Source organism: Oncorhynchus keta, chromosome 4, assembly GCF_023373465.1.
Source record: "Oncorhynchus keta strain PuntledgeMale-10-30-2019 chromosome 4, Oket_V2, whole genome shotgun sequence".
NCBI classification, from domain to species: domain Eukaryota; kingdom Metazoa; phylum Chordata; class Actinopteri; order Salmoniformes; family Salmonidae; genus Oncorhynchus; species Oncorhynchus keta.
Window position 1 is genome coordinate 79,269,288 of NC_068424.1, and position 16,813 is coordinate 79,286,100.

General features: G+C 43.0%; 2 protein-coding genes and 1 long non-coding RNA gene across 4 annotated transcripts in view; all 3 read right to left on the reverse strand.

Moving 5' to 3' along the window:
• Positions 1-438: 438 nt before the first annotated feature.
• Positions 439-5,547, reverse strand: LOC118372907 (THO complex subunit 3-like). Of its 2 annotated transcripts, XM_052517121.1 has the most exons (7): positions 5,329-5,547; positions 4,854-5,010; positions 4,477-4,681; positions 4,026-4,187; positions 3,709-3,775; positions 3,131-3,185; positions 439-2,900 (listed from the first exon to the last, which is right to left on the reverse strand). In XM_052517121.1, the coding sequence occupies exons 1-7, from the start codon at positions 5,506-5,508 to the stop codon at positions 2,737-2,739; spliced, it is 990 nt and encodes a 329-aa protein (XP_052373081.1). In that variant the 5' UTR covers positions 5,509-5,547; the 3' UTR covers positions 439-2,736. The 2 variants fall into 2 exon arrangements, 1 of the variants encoding a protein (XP_052373081.1); XR_008133961.1 differs by lacking the exon at positions 3,131-3,185 and having other exon boundaries at positions 2,754-2,900; positions 3,333-3,775.
• A 907-nt stretch (positions 5,548-6,454) lies between these two features.
• LOC118380386 (shootin-1-like) overlaps positions 6,455-16,813 on the reverse strand; it is a 39,555-nt gene continuing 29,196 nt past the window's right edge. The window contains exons 8-15 of the mRNA XM_052518275.1: positions 15,424-15,570; positions 14,833-14,984; positions 13,661-13,734; positions 13,369-13,493; positions 11,986-12,051; positions 11,709-11,841; positions 8,487-8,802; positions 6,455-8,064 (exon numbers count right to left, since the gene is read on the reverse strand). Of these exons, the coding sequence (XP_052374235.1) occupies positions 7,896-8,064; positions 8,487-8,802; positions 11,709-11,841; positions 11,986-12,051; positions 13,369-13,493; positions 13,661-13,734; positions 14,833-14,984; positions 15,424-15,570 (1,182 nt within the window). The 3' untranslated portion in view covers positions 6,455-7,895. The remainder of the gene's footprint in view (positions 8,065-8,486; positions 8,803-11,708; positions 11,842-11,985; positions 12,052-13,368; positions 13,494-13,660; positions 13,735-14,832; positions 14,985-15,423; positions 15,571-16,813) is intronic.
• Positions 13,154-14,148, reverse strand: LOC127929223 (uncharacterized). The gene is made up of 3 exons (XR_008134002.1): positions 13,844-14,148; positions 13,661-13,734; positions 13,154-13,493 (listed from the first exon to the last, which is right to left on the reverse strand). It is a non-coding gene; the product is annotated as an uncharacterized LOC127929223 (long non-coding RNA).

A 16,813-nucleotide genomic window follows, 5' to 3' on the forward strand; every position in this document is an offset into this window, starting at 1 on the left:
TCTCATGCTCACTATGACATGTCTCATGCTCACTATGACATGTCTCATACTCACTATGACATGTCTCATACTCACTATGACATGTCTCATGCTCACTATGACATGTCTCATGCTCACTATGACATGTCTCATGCTCACTATGACATGTCTCATGCTCACTATGACATGTCTCCTACTCACTATGACATGTCTCCTACTCACTATGACATGTCTCATACTCACTATGACATGTCTCATACGCACTATGACATGTCTCATACGCACTATGACATGACTCATACGCACTATGACATGACTCATACTCACTATGACATGACTCATACTCACTATGACATGACTCATACTCACTATGACATGACTAAAAACACAAGTGCACATTACAAACACATGGACTACTTACAGCCAAGTAGTCAGTTCCAACATTAATGACACCATTTATTTAAAAAAAAAAGTTATTTATTTAAAATCAAAATCAAATCAAATGTATTTGTCACAGACACATGGTTAGCAGATGTTAATGCGAGTGTAGCGAAATGCTTGTGCTTCTAGTTCCGACAATGCAGTAATAACCAACAAGTAATCTAAGCTAACAATTCCAAAACTACTACTTTATACACACAAGTGTAAAGGGATGAAGAATATGTACATAAAAATATATGGATCATATATCAGCAAAAGAAGACTATCAAATAAATAACACAAATACTGGGCTAGATTGTTCAAAAACATTTGGACATTTTATTATTTTATACTAACACAATTGAAGAAAAACTTTTGGTAAAACAAAAACATCTCTCAAAAAGATAGTGGATCTTCCAGCAAGACAATAACCCCAAGCACACATCAAAATACACAAAGAAATGTTAAATCGACCACAAAATAAAATTAAAAACATTTTGCAATAGCCATCTCATTCTCCGGAACTTGATGAGGGCCGTCCCTAAGCGCAGATTAAGGATATCAATGGTCTATGATCCCTCCCAACGTGTTCTCCAATCTGATACATTGTAGAAAAAAAGGCTCAGTGCCATTATACTCAAAAGGTGAGGTATTCAAAACATCTGAGGGGGAAAAAGTATTACTTGTTAAATAAAATATATTTCTCTGAGTCATTGTATTAGTATAAAATATATATATTTTTTTTTACATCATTGGACAGGAAAATGCAATATAACCCAGAACTTGTATGATTTATTTGAGAGTCTTTTTGGCTCGGACTGTATACTGTACTTAGTTGGCAGGGCATCATATTCACCCAGTTAAGATAACATGGTCTTGTGCTGGTTGGTGTGTGGGAGCTGTGATACAGAGGGTAGGCTACCATATCAAGTCCAAGACCTCACACCCACCATCTCTGTGTACATGACATAAATGCATTTAGTTACACAACGTCTTCATAGCCTGCAATGAATCACCGTTTCCTGGCTGAGATACAGTCCCCTTTTAGTGAAATAATCTAGACAGCAAACATACAATGCACCATATTAGTTGTATACCTTGATATGTTCAACCTAGACAAGTATACAAGACTGTTGTTTTAATATAAAAATATATATATATATTTACAGTTTCAACTGAATGTGATACAGCACTGTGTGTAATTGCAAACTGTATGGAGAAACAGTCATGTAGAAAACTCTACAGAAACAAACATCTATTTCATAATTGGGATTCACTGCCATCTGGTGGTTTCCAAGAGAACACTAGTGTTTTCCCCCTCACCACAGAGAGGAAATTATGTTTTATCTATTCCCTTCAGGGCAACTCTAGGCCCTCTTCCCTTCAGGGCAACTCTAGGCCCTCTTCCCTTCAGGGCAACTCTAGGCCCTCTTCCCTTCAGGGCAACTCTAGGCCCTCTTCCCTTCAGGGCAACTCTAGGCCCTCTTCCCTTCAGGGCAACTCTAGGCCCTCTTCCCTTCAGGGCAACTCTAGGCCCTCTTCCCTTCAGGGCAACTCTAGGCCCTCTTCCCTTCAGGGCAACTCTAGGCCCTCTTCCCTTCAGGGCAACTCTAGGCCCTCTTCCCTTCAGGGCAACTCTAGGCCCTCTTCCCTTATCAGAACCGCTGTAATTATCAGTTAATTTTACATCTAAGATGGCACTCTTTCTAGAAATAAAAAAAACAGTAGAAGAACATTGAGGATTTGACTTCTGGAGAAATATCAGTTTACATGACGTAGCTATTTAAAACAGACATCCTTTCTGGCTGTATTTAAAAGGACCAAAAGTCAAGGATGTTGTATTGAACGTCTTGCAACACAGGGATAGCTAACATGCATCCACAAAGTAGGGCCAATCATCCGCATAAACTCAGTTTAAAGAGTGAATCAAGAGACGTGTGTGTTTGATCCCACTCAGGAATCATTAGGTAATCCAAAACAGTTTGACAGCGCCTGCATCCCTACCCCAATCAAGAATCATTAGGTAATCCAAACAGTTTGACAGCGCCTGCATCGCTACCCCACTCAGGAATCATTAGATAACCCCAAACAGTTTGACAGTACCTGCCTCGACTCGCACTCAGGAATCATTAGGTAATCCAAACAGTTTGACAGCGTCTGCATCGCTACCCCACTCAGGAATCATTAGGTAATCCAAACAGTTTGACAGCGACTGCCTCGACTCCCACTCAGGAATCATTAGGTAATCCAAACAGTTTGACAGCGTCTGCATCGCTACCCCACTCAGGAATCATTAGGTAATCCAAACAGTTTGACAGCGACTGCCTCGACTCCCACTCAGGAATCATTAGGTAATCCAAACAGTTTGACAGTGCCTGCCTCTCTATTGTTGTCGTACTTCCCTTCCTTGTCATCACATGCGTAGGCCAGCAGCGGTCTCTTAGGATGCCAGGCTACTGTGAACGTAGGAGACTCACACTGGACCTCCCACAGCTTCTCTCCTGCATAAACACAAAACAAAGAAGAGGATACTGAGGAAGGATGAAATCGAAATAAAGAGAGGACTTGATTCTTGCCAAGGACTATGTGGCATAGTGTGGGCTTGTTGTGTGGATCGTACATTCCACAGGGAGCAGAGAGGGGAGTGAGGAGATTATCATCAGCACATCCAATTCTATTTTGGTTTCTTTATGTATCCACAGAAAGTTGCATTGACTTCCTTCCAAATAACCTGTTTCAACCTCTGCTATGTCTATGAAGTGGTCCTCGGAGGCTGATGCCAGCATCTTACATTTACATTACATTTAAGTCATTTAGCAGACGCTCTTATCCAGAGCGACTTACAAATTGGTGCATTCACCTTATGACATCCAGTGGAACAGCCACTTTACAATAGTGCATCTAAATCTTTTAAGGGGGGTGAGAAGGATTACTTTATCCTATCATAGGTATTCCTTAAAGAGGTGGGCTTTCAGGTGTCTCCGGAAGGTGGTGATTGACTCCGCTGTCCTGGCGTCGTGAGGGAGTTTGTTCCACCATTGGGGGGCCAGAGCAGTGAACAGTTTTGACTGGGCTGAGCGGGAACTGTACTTCCTCAGTGGTAGGGAGGCGAGCAGGCCAGAGGTGGATGAACGCAGTGCCCTTGTTTGGGTGTAGGGCCTGATCAGAGCCTGGAGGTACTGAGGTGCCGTTCCCCTCACAGCTCCGTAGGCAAGCACCATGGTCTTGTAGCGGATGCGAGCTTCAACTGGAAGCCAGTGGAGAGAGCGGAGGAGCGGGGTGACGTGAGAGAACTTGGGAAGGTTGAACACCAGACGGGCTGCGTCTGATCTTCCCATCATGGCTGAAACTCAATGTTCTCACTGGCCAGTCCAACCTGAAACACATTCATAACACAATCAGACTCAACATATGGATACATTGCAAAAGCATTCATATCAAGTGATAGAAATACCGATCATGTTTTGGATGCTTACACGGGCTACTTGGGTTAGCTGATGACAGTTTTGCAATTGCACCATTTGTTGTAGATAGATCTGTCCAGATAGATAGATCTGTCCAGATAGATAGATCTGTTGTAGATAGATCTGTCCATATTTACTTGTTTTCAATGTAGACTCATTCACCTGGAAAAACAGCGAACACAGACCAGTTCTTCAACGGTCCACAGACTGACCAGGGCATCTGCACTTCCTGTGGCAAAGTACTTCCCCGTGGGGTCAAACTTGATGCAGATGCAGTTGGAGGGATGGGCGTTGATCGACTGGATGGGCTTCAGCTCGGGGTAACTGAAAACAGCATGTCAAAGTCAGGGAGCCCGTAACTCATGAATCTCTCTACTACTTCAAGTCATATCCATTTACATGTGCAGCAGCAATAGGCATAAGTTACATCACAGGACATAAGCAACACATTCTAGTTTGAAACAGGATTGTGAATACTAGAGTAACAGGGTGTGTGGGGAAATGGCTCCCTATTCACTAAATAGTGCACTGGTTTACATGAGTCCTAGCCAAAAGTAGTGCACTAGATAGGGAACAACCACGGATGCCATTTTGGATGGAACCAAGGCCTTACCTCAAGATGTTGATGCACCCGTTTCCATTGGTGAGAAAGAACATGTTGTTGTCATTATTCCACGAGATCTCGTTGACTTCAAACTTAAACTGCTCCTCAGCTCGTGACCGGTGTGATTTGACGTCGATGAAGGTAACCACATCATCCTTGTTCCCAACGGCTATCGTTTGGCCGCCGGGACTCCAGCAGATGTTGATGTTTTCCCCTGCAAACAAACAAAACAGATCAAGCACTGTTGTCAGCTCAGATCAGAAACAACCACATGTTACAGATGGCAGAAACTAAAGTACTAGACTGAAGGGTTGTTTTTGGCTAAAGACACAGCAGATGAATCATTTGCATCACTGTCCAAAACAAGGACTGAAACTGGAGGGTACCTTTAGTGTTGACAGTAGCCGTGCACTTAGTTGTTCTGACGTCCCAAATGCGTATGGTCTTGTCCCCTGATGCAGTGACAAACACGTCTGGGTTGGTAGGATGCCAACACAGCTGATCAACACTGTCTCCATGGCCTCTGTAGTTGTTCTCTTTCACCTGTCCGGGTTGATATACGCAAAAACAGCCTGCAATCAACAAGATGGCTACGGGGGAGGTAGCTACCACTAAAAGTAACTGTAACTACTAAGTTAACTAGGCTAGATGGATCCGCACAAAACATAGCATCTAGTTCTTCCATTCGTGGTCTGATCATAAAGTTAGCAAATGAATCGATATCTGCTAGATTTTGGGAGGCTGAATGTTACAAGATACCACTGGGGAGGTGTTTTGTTAGCCTTGCACTAACACGCGTGGTTCATTCATTCCATGTTCACTAGCGTCGATAGCATACTACCAAGCTAGCTAGCAACTGACCAAACAGTCTTTTTCCAAGACAAATACGCTTGCTGTTTTATCAAAAGATCCAGATGCCAACCTCCTGCCGTCGCAACTCCATGCTACTGAATGAACTTTAGCGCTATGCGCAGGGAATTCCCTGCTTTTGTTGTTATTTCTGAAACTATCTTGCGTCTCTTGATAATATCTGGACGCCATTTTGGAAGACGCTCGCTACCGCGTTATGACGCTACAGGGGGTGTTTGATCTAGTGACAGTCATATGTTATGTTTTTGGATTATCATGGCTAATTCGTGGATTATAAACGAATATGCCATCATTGTCTAAAAAGTTAAATGGTTTTGATTAAACAGTGAAAACAAATACGAAATAGAGCCCCACCGTGTAGGCATCACTATACCCATAACACCTTGCGGTCAATCAGGGAAATGGTTCTAATCCACCTGTACAGTAGGTAGCATAATGCACATAGAATTATTGCGAACACCATTATACCAAAAAAAGAAGAAGAAATGGTTCCAATCGTTTTTGCGATACATTTTTCCCATAGAAAAACTTATACAAAGGGCTGTGTTTCCTGTAGGCTTACCCTGGTGTGATGTTTTGATTACCATGACAAGATGTCTTTCAACACTATATTCGGCTCTATTTATTGTCAGATTTGAATATGCTAATTAGCATCAAAGTAGACATCTTGCAAATCTACAAATCCCTGCAAGCTCCTGCCCGTCATCCCTAGATGATGCTTTTGCTAACAGGTATTGTGTCAATTTAAAACAGTTCACAGAATTGACCTTTTAAAGAAATGTAGCCAATTTATTCATTACTACATTTAGCTAACATTAGGTAGTTAATCCAGAGATTTTTTTTAAACCTTTGAGTCGATCCGTCAGTCTCGTCCAGATCATCATGGCATTTGAAGTTCTTTATGATAGCCACATGAGTAGCTAATTAGCATTTCATTTTTTTTTTTGGGGGGGGGGGTAAATACAAGCGAATAAATAAAAGTCACCTTGTCCTAGAGAGATTTACATGGTTATCAAAATGTCACGCCAGGGTAAGAATACACGAAACATAGCCCTTAAATGTTATAATATTAGTAATATATTACACAAAGATGGAGAAATAGATTCAAGTACAAGTCTTGTCATTTGAATAGTACTTTTATTTCAGACAAGTGATGAATGAACATCAATGTAAATGTTTTTAAAAAAACACAACACTTTTAAAATCCCAAACACACACAAAATCAAGATTCACACAAACTCAGTCCAGTTATTTCCTTTTCCATCAGCTGCTTGCCTGATAAAGATGGAATTGAGAAAATGGTGACTTAAGGTTTAAGACTTAAATCATTGCATCTGGAAAACAAGATTTCCTTTCATTTTGATGAAAGAAGGCTTCATAGAAATGACTTATATACAAATATCTATTTCATAATTGGGATTCACTGCCATCTGGTGGTTTCCAAGAGAACACTTGTGTTTTCCCCCTCACCACTGAGAGGAAATGTTTTATCTATTCCCTTATACAATAGAGTCAATGCTCTCAATGTTGTTTCTATGTTTTCAAGAAACATTTACATTGTCATGATGGGTGTGAGAATGAATGTCCTATGAGCCTTCTAATGTATTTATTTCTTAGATTATGTTGCTGTATCAGTTACGTTTGCATACTGTTTAATCCAGTTGTTTTAGGTTGTACTAGATATCTGAAAGCATGACCTACTAACATAATACAGGTGGGGTAATACACACAGGATGAAATCCGGTTACAGCAGTAAGGAAACAATGGGAGTATCCCAGCAAATATGAACAAAGCACCGTATACAGCTTGGGAATGTAGGTGGAAGACATTTACAAATGTTGTCCCATTGCATGAAGACGATACTATATCATGTTTTTCCCTTTAAATACAATTTAGGATAGTCGAGAGGCAAGGGTGTGTAATACGAGGTAGACTGAATACACAAGCACCTAATTCCTCAAGGATGGTAGGCTACTTCGATTGAAACACATGCATGGCTTTCATTTGCATCCCTACGCTGTAGTATTTGCATTGATTACACATTGAAGATAGATAGTTCACAAACCGAAACAGAGCTCCAGTTTTGAAATAGCAAAAGTGCCTTAATAATGTGCAATATCTGTATCCTATTTGTTTTACGATGACCCAGATGGTAAACATCGTTCTTTATCGATGTTCACGTGGTGCTTCTACTGCATAAAGTAAGCAGTGACTTTACTGAAAGTCTTACGGTAGGTTCAGGAAGTGCAAGGAAGAAGCAGAACTAGAATCAAATAAGTTTGTGCCATATATTAGAAGTATCATTCAACTCCTGTTAGAGAGAGAGAGAGAGAGAAAGAGAGAGACTGATCAAATAAAAAGGTTGTATTCTGAAACGGTGCATTAGATGACACAAAAGCCACATCAGATCGAGAGAGTTTGTGCATAAAATAAAATAACCTAAAGCTTTTATAATCAAGTGTCTCTAACTGCAGATAACTGAGATTCTGTGCAAAATTGTGCAGCTTTCCTCAGCCTGCCTGCCTTCCTGGTTGCCCAGGGACCTCTGTAGCCGACCTTCAACACTCTGCATCCGTGTTCCCGTTGAGTGGATTGGGCCCTGCGGAGAGGCTGGGAGAGTGTGTGGTATGCGTGTCCAACTCCACAGTCAGACTAGAGTTAAGATGGCTGATTCCGTTGGGCTGTGGTGCCCATTTCTCAGGCTTCTGCTTCTCAGGCTCCTCCCCACTGTTGGAACACACAACAAGGATGAGCAAGTCCTCCTTTCAAAAGTCCGTCACATTTTCCTACATGTATTTTGCAACAACAAAGTCTTTGAAATAATCCTTTTGTTTGCAAATAAGCAAATTGCCCACTTTGATTCTTATGGTAAAAAAACACAAATAAATGTTTTGTTGTCACACACCGAATAGGTGCAGTGAAATGTTTTGTTTTACAGGGTCAGCCATTGTAGTAGGGCGCCACAGGAGCTAATGAGGGTTAAGTGCCTTGCTCAAGGGCACATTGACCGATTTTTCACCATGTCGGCTCAGGTATTCAAACCAGCGACCTTTCGGTGACTGACCCAACGTAGTTGTGCCTATCATATCTGTGCCAATTTAGCTGAAATAATTGACATGAGGATGGTCACCATAGTAGATGTACATTACCTGACAATGCATCCATTGGTGACCGGTGCCTCAGAGTAGACCTCTTTCTCAGACAAAGAAGTGCGGGACCTCCTGTCCTGCCAGGACCCTGCTTGGGGCTCTTGGCAAGAGTCTGACCTGCACCTGGCTGCTACCGCTGGGCCGGGGCCCCTTCCGCTGGGGGAGGCTGGCTCTCTGGTGCTCTGCCCAGGCCCTGGTCCTGTAGGCCCCTCTGGCTCTTTGCCAGAGCTGTCGGAGCTGTGGGAACTCTGGCTGTGCCTCCCGTTCAGGCTGTCAGAGGACGAAACCTTGCTTATTTGTCCGTCCCTGCTCTCATCTGAGGGAGAGAGACAAGGGGGTTAGTAGCTACATGATGTAAGAGAACAGCATGTTCACTCTCTCTGTGGGTTATTATCTCCAGTAGATTACTATGTGATCTAGGAGCATAAACAATCACATATTTGATGAGCGTTTCACAACGTAAACAGTAATGCAAGCTTTTACTAGCCACACTGTAGGCCTAACATCTAAACATCCAGTACACTGTAGGCCTAACATCTAACCATAGGTTCAGTACACTGTAGGCCTAACATCTAACCATTGGTTCAGTACACTGTAGGCCTAACATCTAACCATAGGTTCGGTACACTGTAGGCCTAACATCTAACCATAGGTTCAGTACACTGTAGGCCTAACATCTAAACATCCAGTACACTGTAGGCCTAACATCTAACCATAGGTTCAGTACACTGTAGGCCTAACATCTAACCATAGGTTCAGTACACTGTAGGCCTAACATCTAACCATCCAGTATACTGTAGGCCTAACATCTAACCATAGGTTCGGTACACTGTAGGCCTAACATCTAACCATCCAGTACACTGTAGGCCTAACATCTAACCATAGGTTCGGTACACTGTAGGCCTAACATCTAACCATTGGTTCAGTACACTGTAGGCCTAACATCTAACCATAGGTTCAGTACACTGTAGGCCTAATGTCTAACCATAGGTTCAGTACACTGTAGGCCTAATGTCTAACCATAGGTTCAGTACACTGTAGGCCTAACATCTAACCATAGGTTCAGTACACTGTAGGCCTAACATCTAACCATCCAGTACACTGTAGGCCTAACGTCTAACCATAGGTTCAGTACACTGTAGGCCTTTCATCTAACCATAGGTTCAGTATACTGTAGGCCTAACGTCTAACCATAGGTTCAGTACACTGTAGGCCTAACATCTAACCATAGGTTCAGTACACTGTAGGCCTAACATCTAACCATAGGTTCAGTACACTGTAGGCCTAACATCTAACCATAGGTTCAGTACACTGTAGGCCTAACATCTAACCATAGGTTCAGTATACTGTAGGCCTAACATCTAACCATAGGTTCAGTACACTGTAGGCCTAACATCTAACCATCCAGTACACTGTAGGCCTAACATCTAACCATAGGTTCAGTACACTGTAGGCCTTTCATCTAACCATAGGTTCATTACACTGTAGGCCTAACATCTAACAATCAAGTACACTCGGTTGTCCCAGGACATATTCAAAGGCAAAGATATTTTAAGAACTGGATACAAAGACTGCACTGTATCATTCTTCCTGAATTCACAACACTGTGAATGTGGCTCACCACTAATGAATAGTGACATCCTGCATGCCCTGGCCTATAGTTTAATGATTAGAGTGTATGCATATGATCATGACAGGGTCTATTGAGCCCTCTGGTGGTGAAATGTAGAATAGTCAAGGCTAGAATGTGCGTCTCTTTTCCAGCAGGCCACTCGCATAGTCTGTATATACCCATCAGTAATGGTTGATGTCTTTTAAATGCTTTATGAGCATGAGCCTTATTTCCACTATTTCTGTCCATCATATTCACATCAATGGGTTTAGGCTACTACATGATACTAGAATGTCCCCTATACCCGTCATGTGGTGGCTACAACCTAGCCTATGAATGAAAGTTTACAACGTAGTTGTGCACAGGCCGAGATCATTATTTGAGTAATCAAGGTGACAGACAGTGACACATTCAATACCGCCTTGCACACTCTTGCCTGCATCTACGTTATCCAGAGTGTAATCATTAATCCAACCGTTTCAAATGAGAGTTTCTATTGGACAAATTCAGGTATGTTTTGTTACGTTTGCTTCCGTTAAAGAAATGTTTTTTCAACAGAATCGGCGGAATGAATACACCCCTGATCACGCGTAAACAGTTCACTTTCATAGCAACCCACATAAAAACAGCATGATCAGTTTGCTCATTGTCTATATAATTCCTTCTTGCAACTATCTACGCGCTCTCCTCCTCTCACCTATTTCCTTCGCCTGTGGACTTCAGTGCACAACACATAAGCTATTATTATCTGTGACCAGGCGAAAAAACCTTTCCAAGCCAAAACTTCATATCATGACCGCTAACCGCTACACACAGCCTACATTGTTGTCACGTCATAGTCACCATAGCTACTAGAAATAACACGTTAGTAAACCCGCTACAATCATGCAGTACAGTGTACAGTCAGCAGCAAGCAGTTTAGCAGTTACACCGGCGGGCCCCAAAGACAATATATTAATGAAATCCAAAGCTTACCTTGACTTGGAATAGTTCCAGTGTTAGATAGCCAGCTAGCTAAAAGTTAAAAAATATACTACGAAATCCAGCTAGTTCTCTCTCTTGCTTCTCCTTAATTCTTGGAAGGAATTCATTTGTTCAAAACTGTTGTCTTTCTCTCTCTGAGTCAACTAGTCACCACATTTTATGCACTGCTGTGCTAGCTAGCTGTATCTTATGCTTTCAGTACTAAATGATTTCTCTGATCTTTTGATTGGGTGGACAACATGTCAGTTCATGCTGCAAGAGCTCCTATAGGTTGGAGGACGTCCTCCGGAAGTTGTCCTAATTACTGTGTAAGTCTATGTAAGGGGTTGAGAACCACGAGCCTCCTTGGTTTTTTATTGAAGTCAATGTACCCAGAGGAGGACAGAAGCTACATCATGGTGCTACCCTACAGAGTGCTGTTGAGGCTACTGTAGACATTCTTTGCAAAAAGTGTGTTTTAATCAATTAATTGATGACGTGAATATATTTAGTATAGTTTTATCTTTGTTTCACTATTTAGATTTTTATTAAATTCACTGAGGAGGATGGTCCTCTTCTGAGGAGATTATACTGATACCCATTTTAGGAGAATGAAGAAAGCCAAACAAACAAACTGGTTTTGCTACCTCCTCCAGAGTCACAGGCCTGTTTACGTCTCCTCCTAAGGATGACCTCCAGCTCACTGCTGACAGGGCTCTTCCCTGGGGGGGATGGGACCGACTCCTGAGACCCCCGACTGGGACTCTTCTTCACCGTCTCCTGGCGGGGGGTCCAGAAATACATACAGCGTGCTTTACAGTTGGTAACAGATATAATTATATAACATATATGTTTCATCACTTCTTTAAAGCCTATATGAGCTTTTATAATAAGGCTAATAAAATAAAACAAAACACTTCATACCAGAATGCCTTTCAGTTCCTCCATGGCACTCTCCTGTGGCAGCTTTTCTTCCATTACTGGAGGTTTCTAGGGGTTGAGAGAATGCTATTAATACATCAACTAAGTTAATAAACAGGACAAAACACACATTTTCTTATGTGCTCACGCACACCTCGGGCCTGGCAGCTGGTGTTAACTTTTATCCCATAGCTGGTCTACATTAGAGAGAATGAAGGTAAAAGCTGGAGGCCATTTTATTGATTTTTCTCCTCGGAGCCTGTAAGTTGTCATGGTGATGGTGTCAATCAATATAAAAGAAATGACATGAAAGCGACAGTGGTGTCTGTCAGTCTACACTTGTCATCTCCCGTCTTGATTACTGCAACTCGCTGTTGGCTGGGCTCCTGCCTGTGCCATTAAACCCCTACAACTCATCCAGAACGCCGCCCAACCTTCCAAAGTTCTCTCACGTCACCCCGCTCCTCCGCTCTCTCCACTGGCTTCCAGTTGAAGCTCGCATCCGCTACAAGACCATGGTGCTCGCCACGGAGCTGTGAGGGGAACGGCACCTCAGTACCTCCAGGCTCTGATCAGGCCCTACACCCAAACAAGGGCACTGGATCCACCTCTGGCCTGCTGCCTCCCTACCACTGAGGAAGTACAGTTCCCGCTCAGCCCAGTCAAAACTGTTCGCTGCTCTGGCTCCCCAATGGTGGAACACACTCCCTCACGACGCCAGGACAGCGGAGTCAATCACCACCTTCCGGAGACACCTGAAACCCCACCTCTTCAAGGAATACCTAGGATAGGTAAGTAATCCTCAACAAGATTTAGATGCAAGTGGCTGTTCCACTGGTTGTCATAAGGTGTATGCACCAATTTGTAAGTCTTTGGATAAGAGCGTCTGCTAAATGACTTAAATGTAAATGATGTAATGTACACTGTGAGGTAGTCCATGGACAATGTTACACAAAGAGAAAGAGCCCATTCCAAAAGCCAAACCGAAGACTGGTTTTAGTGAGAGATTAATAACAGAGCTGCTATAATCCATTGCACTCGAGTACCATATGATGTGGATTATCCCTGTGATATGGGGTTTAGCATGTTGTTGTTGGGGAGATTTCAGGATCCCGTAGACTTCACCGTCACAAATATGTAAAAGTCAATATACTCACTTTTAGTTTCTCTTTGGGGAGACAGTCAGTTGATTAGAAAACATGACATGGATGGAAAAATAAGGGAGTAATCAGTTTGACAACATTAAGTAGAGTCTATATTTCCACAGTTTGAGAACATTAAGTAGAGTCTATATTTCCACAATTTGACAACATTAAGTAGAGTCTATATTTCCACAATTTTCCAAGACAATTATTTAAACAAAACATGAAGTGTTGACCTCTCCACCTTAGTGTCTCCTCCCTTGACAGGCCTCAGAACCACTCCATGTTTAATCCTCTCCATCATCTCATTGACTGCCTTCACTTTGACGTTATCTGCACCTCCTTCTGCACCTCCTTCTGCACCTCCTTCTACAGGACAAGGAGAGAGACAGAGGGTTACATGGACAATATTGTAAAGATGTGTGATTTTAAAATAAGAAATTACTCAATTATGAAGGATTTATTTCAATCATATTCTTGAAATTCTATATTATTCTGACAGGTGTAGATTTGATTCTAAGTGATTTCAAATGTACCAGGAGCTTGCTGTAACTTTGGGGATCCCCCCTTTGAACTCTTGGATGATTTCCTCATGATTGCAATCAGTGAGCTATTGAATGAAGAGTGTACATTAAAGTATGATTAGACAGATCGGTGGTTAGAGCATTCATTTCTCCATGCAAGCCTGTACACAACATATTAACAGACTATTGTCTTACCTGAGGGGGTTGCATCGTGATGGAGGAGGGGGTGGAGGAGGAGGAGGGGGTGGTGGTGGGGGTGGAGGGGGCTGGGGTACAGGGGCGGGGGTTGGGGCGATCCCTGGTACAGGGCCTGGTGAGGGCTCAGTGCTCTTCTGGACCTGCAGCAGCTCTTGCACTAAAGATATTAAAGACAGATGTGTTAGATGAAGCCTGGGTCACCAGTCTTTTAACATGAGAAGATGGACAACTATCTATTCTACTGGTACTGCTGGAGATGTATTCCTTCACAAAGCTGTAGGAATCCAACATCTGCAGAGTACGACCCTGCCTCACACAGGAAGCGGCGCAGGTCCTAATCCAGGCACTTGTCATCTCCCGTCTGGATTACTGCAACTCGCTTCTGGGCTCCCTGCCTGTGCCATTAAACCCCTACAACTCATCCAGAACGCCGCAGCCCGTCTGGTCTCTTCCCAAGTTCTCCTCCCCCGCTCCTCCGTTCCACTGGCTCTCCAGCTCTGCTATCCGCTGTTTCAAGACCATGGTGCTTGCCTGGAGCTGTGAGGGGAACTCACCTCAGTACCTCCAGGCTCTGATCACCTACACCCAAACAAGGGCACTGCGTTCATCCACCTCTGGCCTATATTTTACCACTGAGGAAGTACAGTTCTGAGCCCAGTCAAAACTGTTCGCTTCTGGCCCCCCAATGGTGGAACAAACTTACGACGCCAAGATGAGCAATCACCACCTTCCGGAGACACCTGAAACCCCACCTCTTTAAGGAATAGCTAGGATAGATAAAGTAATCCTTCTCAAGCCCCTTAAAAGATTTAGATGCACTATTGTAAAGTGGCTGTTCCACTGGATGTCATAAGGTGAATGCACTACATTTGTAAGTCGCTTCTGGATAAGAGCATAAATGACTTAAATGTAATGTAATGTAAATGGAATCCTCTGTGGGTAACCCACAGTGTGATGTGATTGACAGTCCGTAGGTGTCTTCTCACCTCTTTTCTAGGTCACGGTTCTTCTTCTCTACTTCCTGACAGACATCCCTCTGTCTCTCTCTCTCCTCCTCCATCAGTTCCAGCTGGCTCTGCAGCTCTGCTATCTGCTGTTTCAGAGAGTACTCCTGTAGCTCAGCCTCCAGAGCCTTCACCTACATGGATATGAATGGAGATCCAGATTGACTATATTTTAGTTGGACTGCGCATAATCGCTGATCTACAAATCATTTTGCACCCCAAATAACTACACATTATGTGATCAAGATGAGCAATTCTGCTTTTTTTGACTTGTTGAAACTCGTTTTGGTCTCTGAAGACCTTCAGAGTTGTTCATTCTAAGCACCACAAGTTGAGACCATATAGGAGTGTGTGTTAACGTTCACTCTACAACACCTGGCATTTTCACCAAGAACATTTTGAAGTGCTGTGTAAGAGAAGACTTGAGCCTTGTGATTAAACCTGTATTGATTTCACTGAGGCTCTTCTGTTGTATCCTCCTTGTTCCACTGACAACACACCGTCTCCTCTCCCTTGCCAAGGATGGAACGAAGCTCTGCCGCACACTAAACAGACAGTCTCAGACATACCTACCTTCTGGTGATGCAGCAGTCTCTCCTGCTCCAGAGTCTTGGTAACATTAGCCACATCCTCCAGAGCCTTGATCAGCTGCAGGCTGGGGTCAGCGTTCTGCAGCAGGATCATACTCTGTCTGTTAGCCTCTTTCTGCTTCACCAACATCTGCAGGAGGAGAGAGAAGGAGGGGAGGAGGGAAGGAGGGAAGGGAAGAAGGAGGGAAAGAGAACAGGAGAGGAGAAGGGAATGAGAGGGTGTTTTGAAAGAAAAGAGACCCAGGTTCTCCAGATGTGGAAGCATTAGACTGTAGCATGAAGCAGGATATGGAAGCATTAGACTGTAGCATGAAGCAGGATATGGAAGCATTAGACTGTAGCATGAAGCAGGATATGGTAGCATTAGACTGTAGCATGAAGCAGGATATGGAAGCATTAGACTGTAGCATGAAGCAGGATATGGAAGCATTAGACTGTAGCATGAAGCAGTATATGGAAGCATTAGACTGTAGCATGAAGCAGGATATGGAAGCATTAGACTGTAGCATGAAGCAGGATATGGAAGCATTAGACTGTAGCATGAAGCAGGATATGGAAGCATTAGACTGTAGCATGAAGCAGGATATGGAAGCATTAGACTGTAGCATGAAGCAGGATATGGAAGCATTAGACTGTAGCATGAAGCAGGATATGGAAGCATTAGACTGTAGCATGAAGCAGTATATGGATGCATTAGACTGTAGCATGAAGCAGTATATGGAAGCATTAGACTGAAGCATGAAGCAGGATATGGAAGCATTAGACTGTAGCATGAAGCAGGATATGGAAGCATTAGACTGTAGCATGAAGCAGGATATGGAAGCATTAGACTGTAGCATGAAGCAGGATATGGAAGCATTAGACGTTAGCATGAAGCAGTATATGGAAGCATTAGACTGTAGCATGAAGCAGGATATGGAAGCATTAGACTGTAGCATGAAGCAGGATATGGAAGCATTAGACTGTAGCATGAAGCAGGATATGGAAGCATTAGACTGTAGCATGAAGCAGGATATGGAAGCATTAGACTGTAGCATGAAGCAGGATATGGAAGCATTAGACTGTAGCATGAAGCAGGATATGGTAGCATTAGACTGTAGCATGAAGCAGGATATGGAAGCATTAGACTGTAGCATGAAGCAGGATATGGAAGCATTAGACTGTAGCATGAAGCAGTATATGGAAGCATTAGACTGTAGCATGAAGCAGGATATGGAAGCATTAGACTGTAGCATGAAGCAGGATATGGAAGCATTAGACTGTAGCATGAAGCAGGATATGGAAGCATTAGACTGTAGCATGAAGCAGGATAGAACTGATAGAACTGCCAAGATAGGACTGCCAAAGGGGGCGGTGTTGCAATCTACTGCAAA

What these genes read in the sequence shown, in the direction of transcription:
- LOC118372907 (XM_052517121.1), bottom strand. Translation starts at nt 5,508, where the DNA reads ATGGCGTCCAGATATTATCAAGAGACGCAAGATAGTTTCAGAAATAAC. An exon ending in GGCTACTGTCAACACTAAAG is followed by an intron (nt 4,682 to 4,853) that starts GTACCCTCCAGT and finishes GTTTGTTTGCAG; the next exon opens with GGGAAAACATCAACATCTGC. An exon ending in GGGTGCATCAACATCTTGAG is followed by an intron (nt 4,188 to 4,476) that starts GTAAGGCCTTGG and finishes TGCTGTTTTCAG; the next exon opens with TTACCCCGAGCTGAAGCCCA.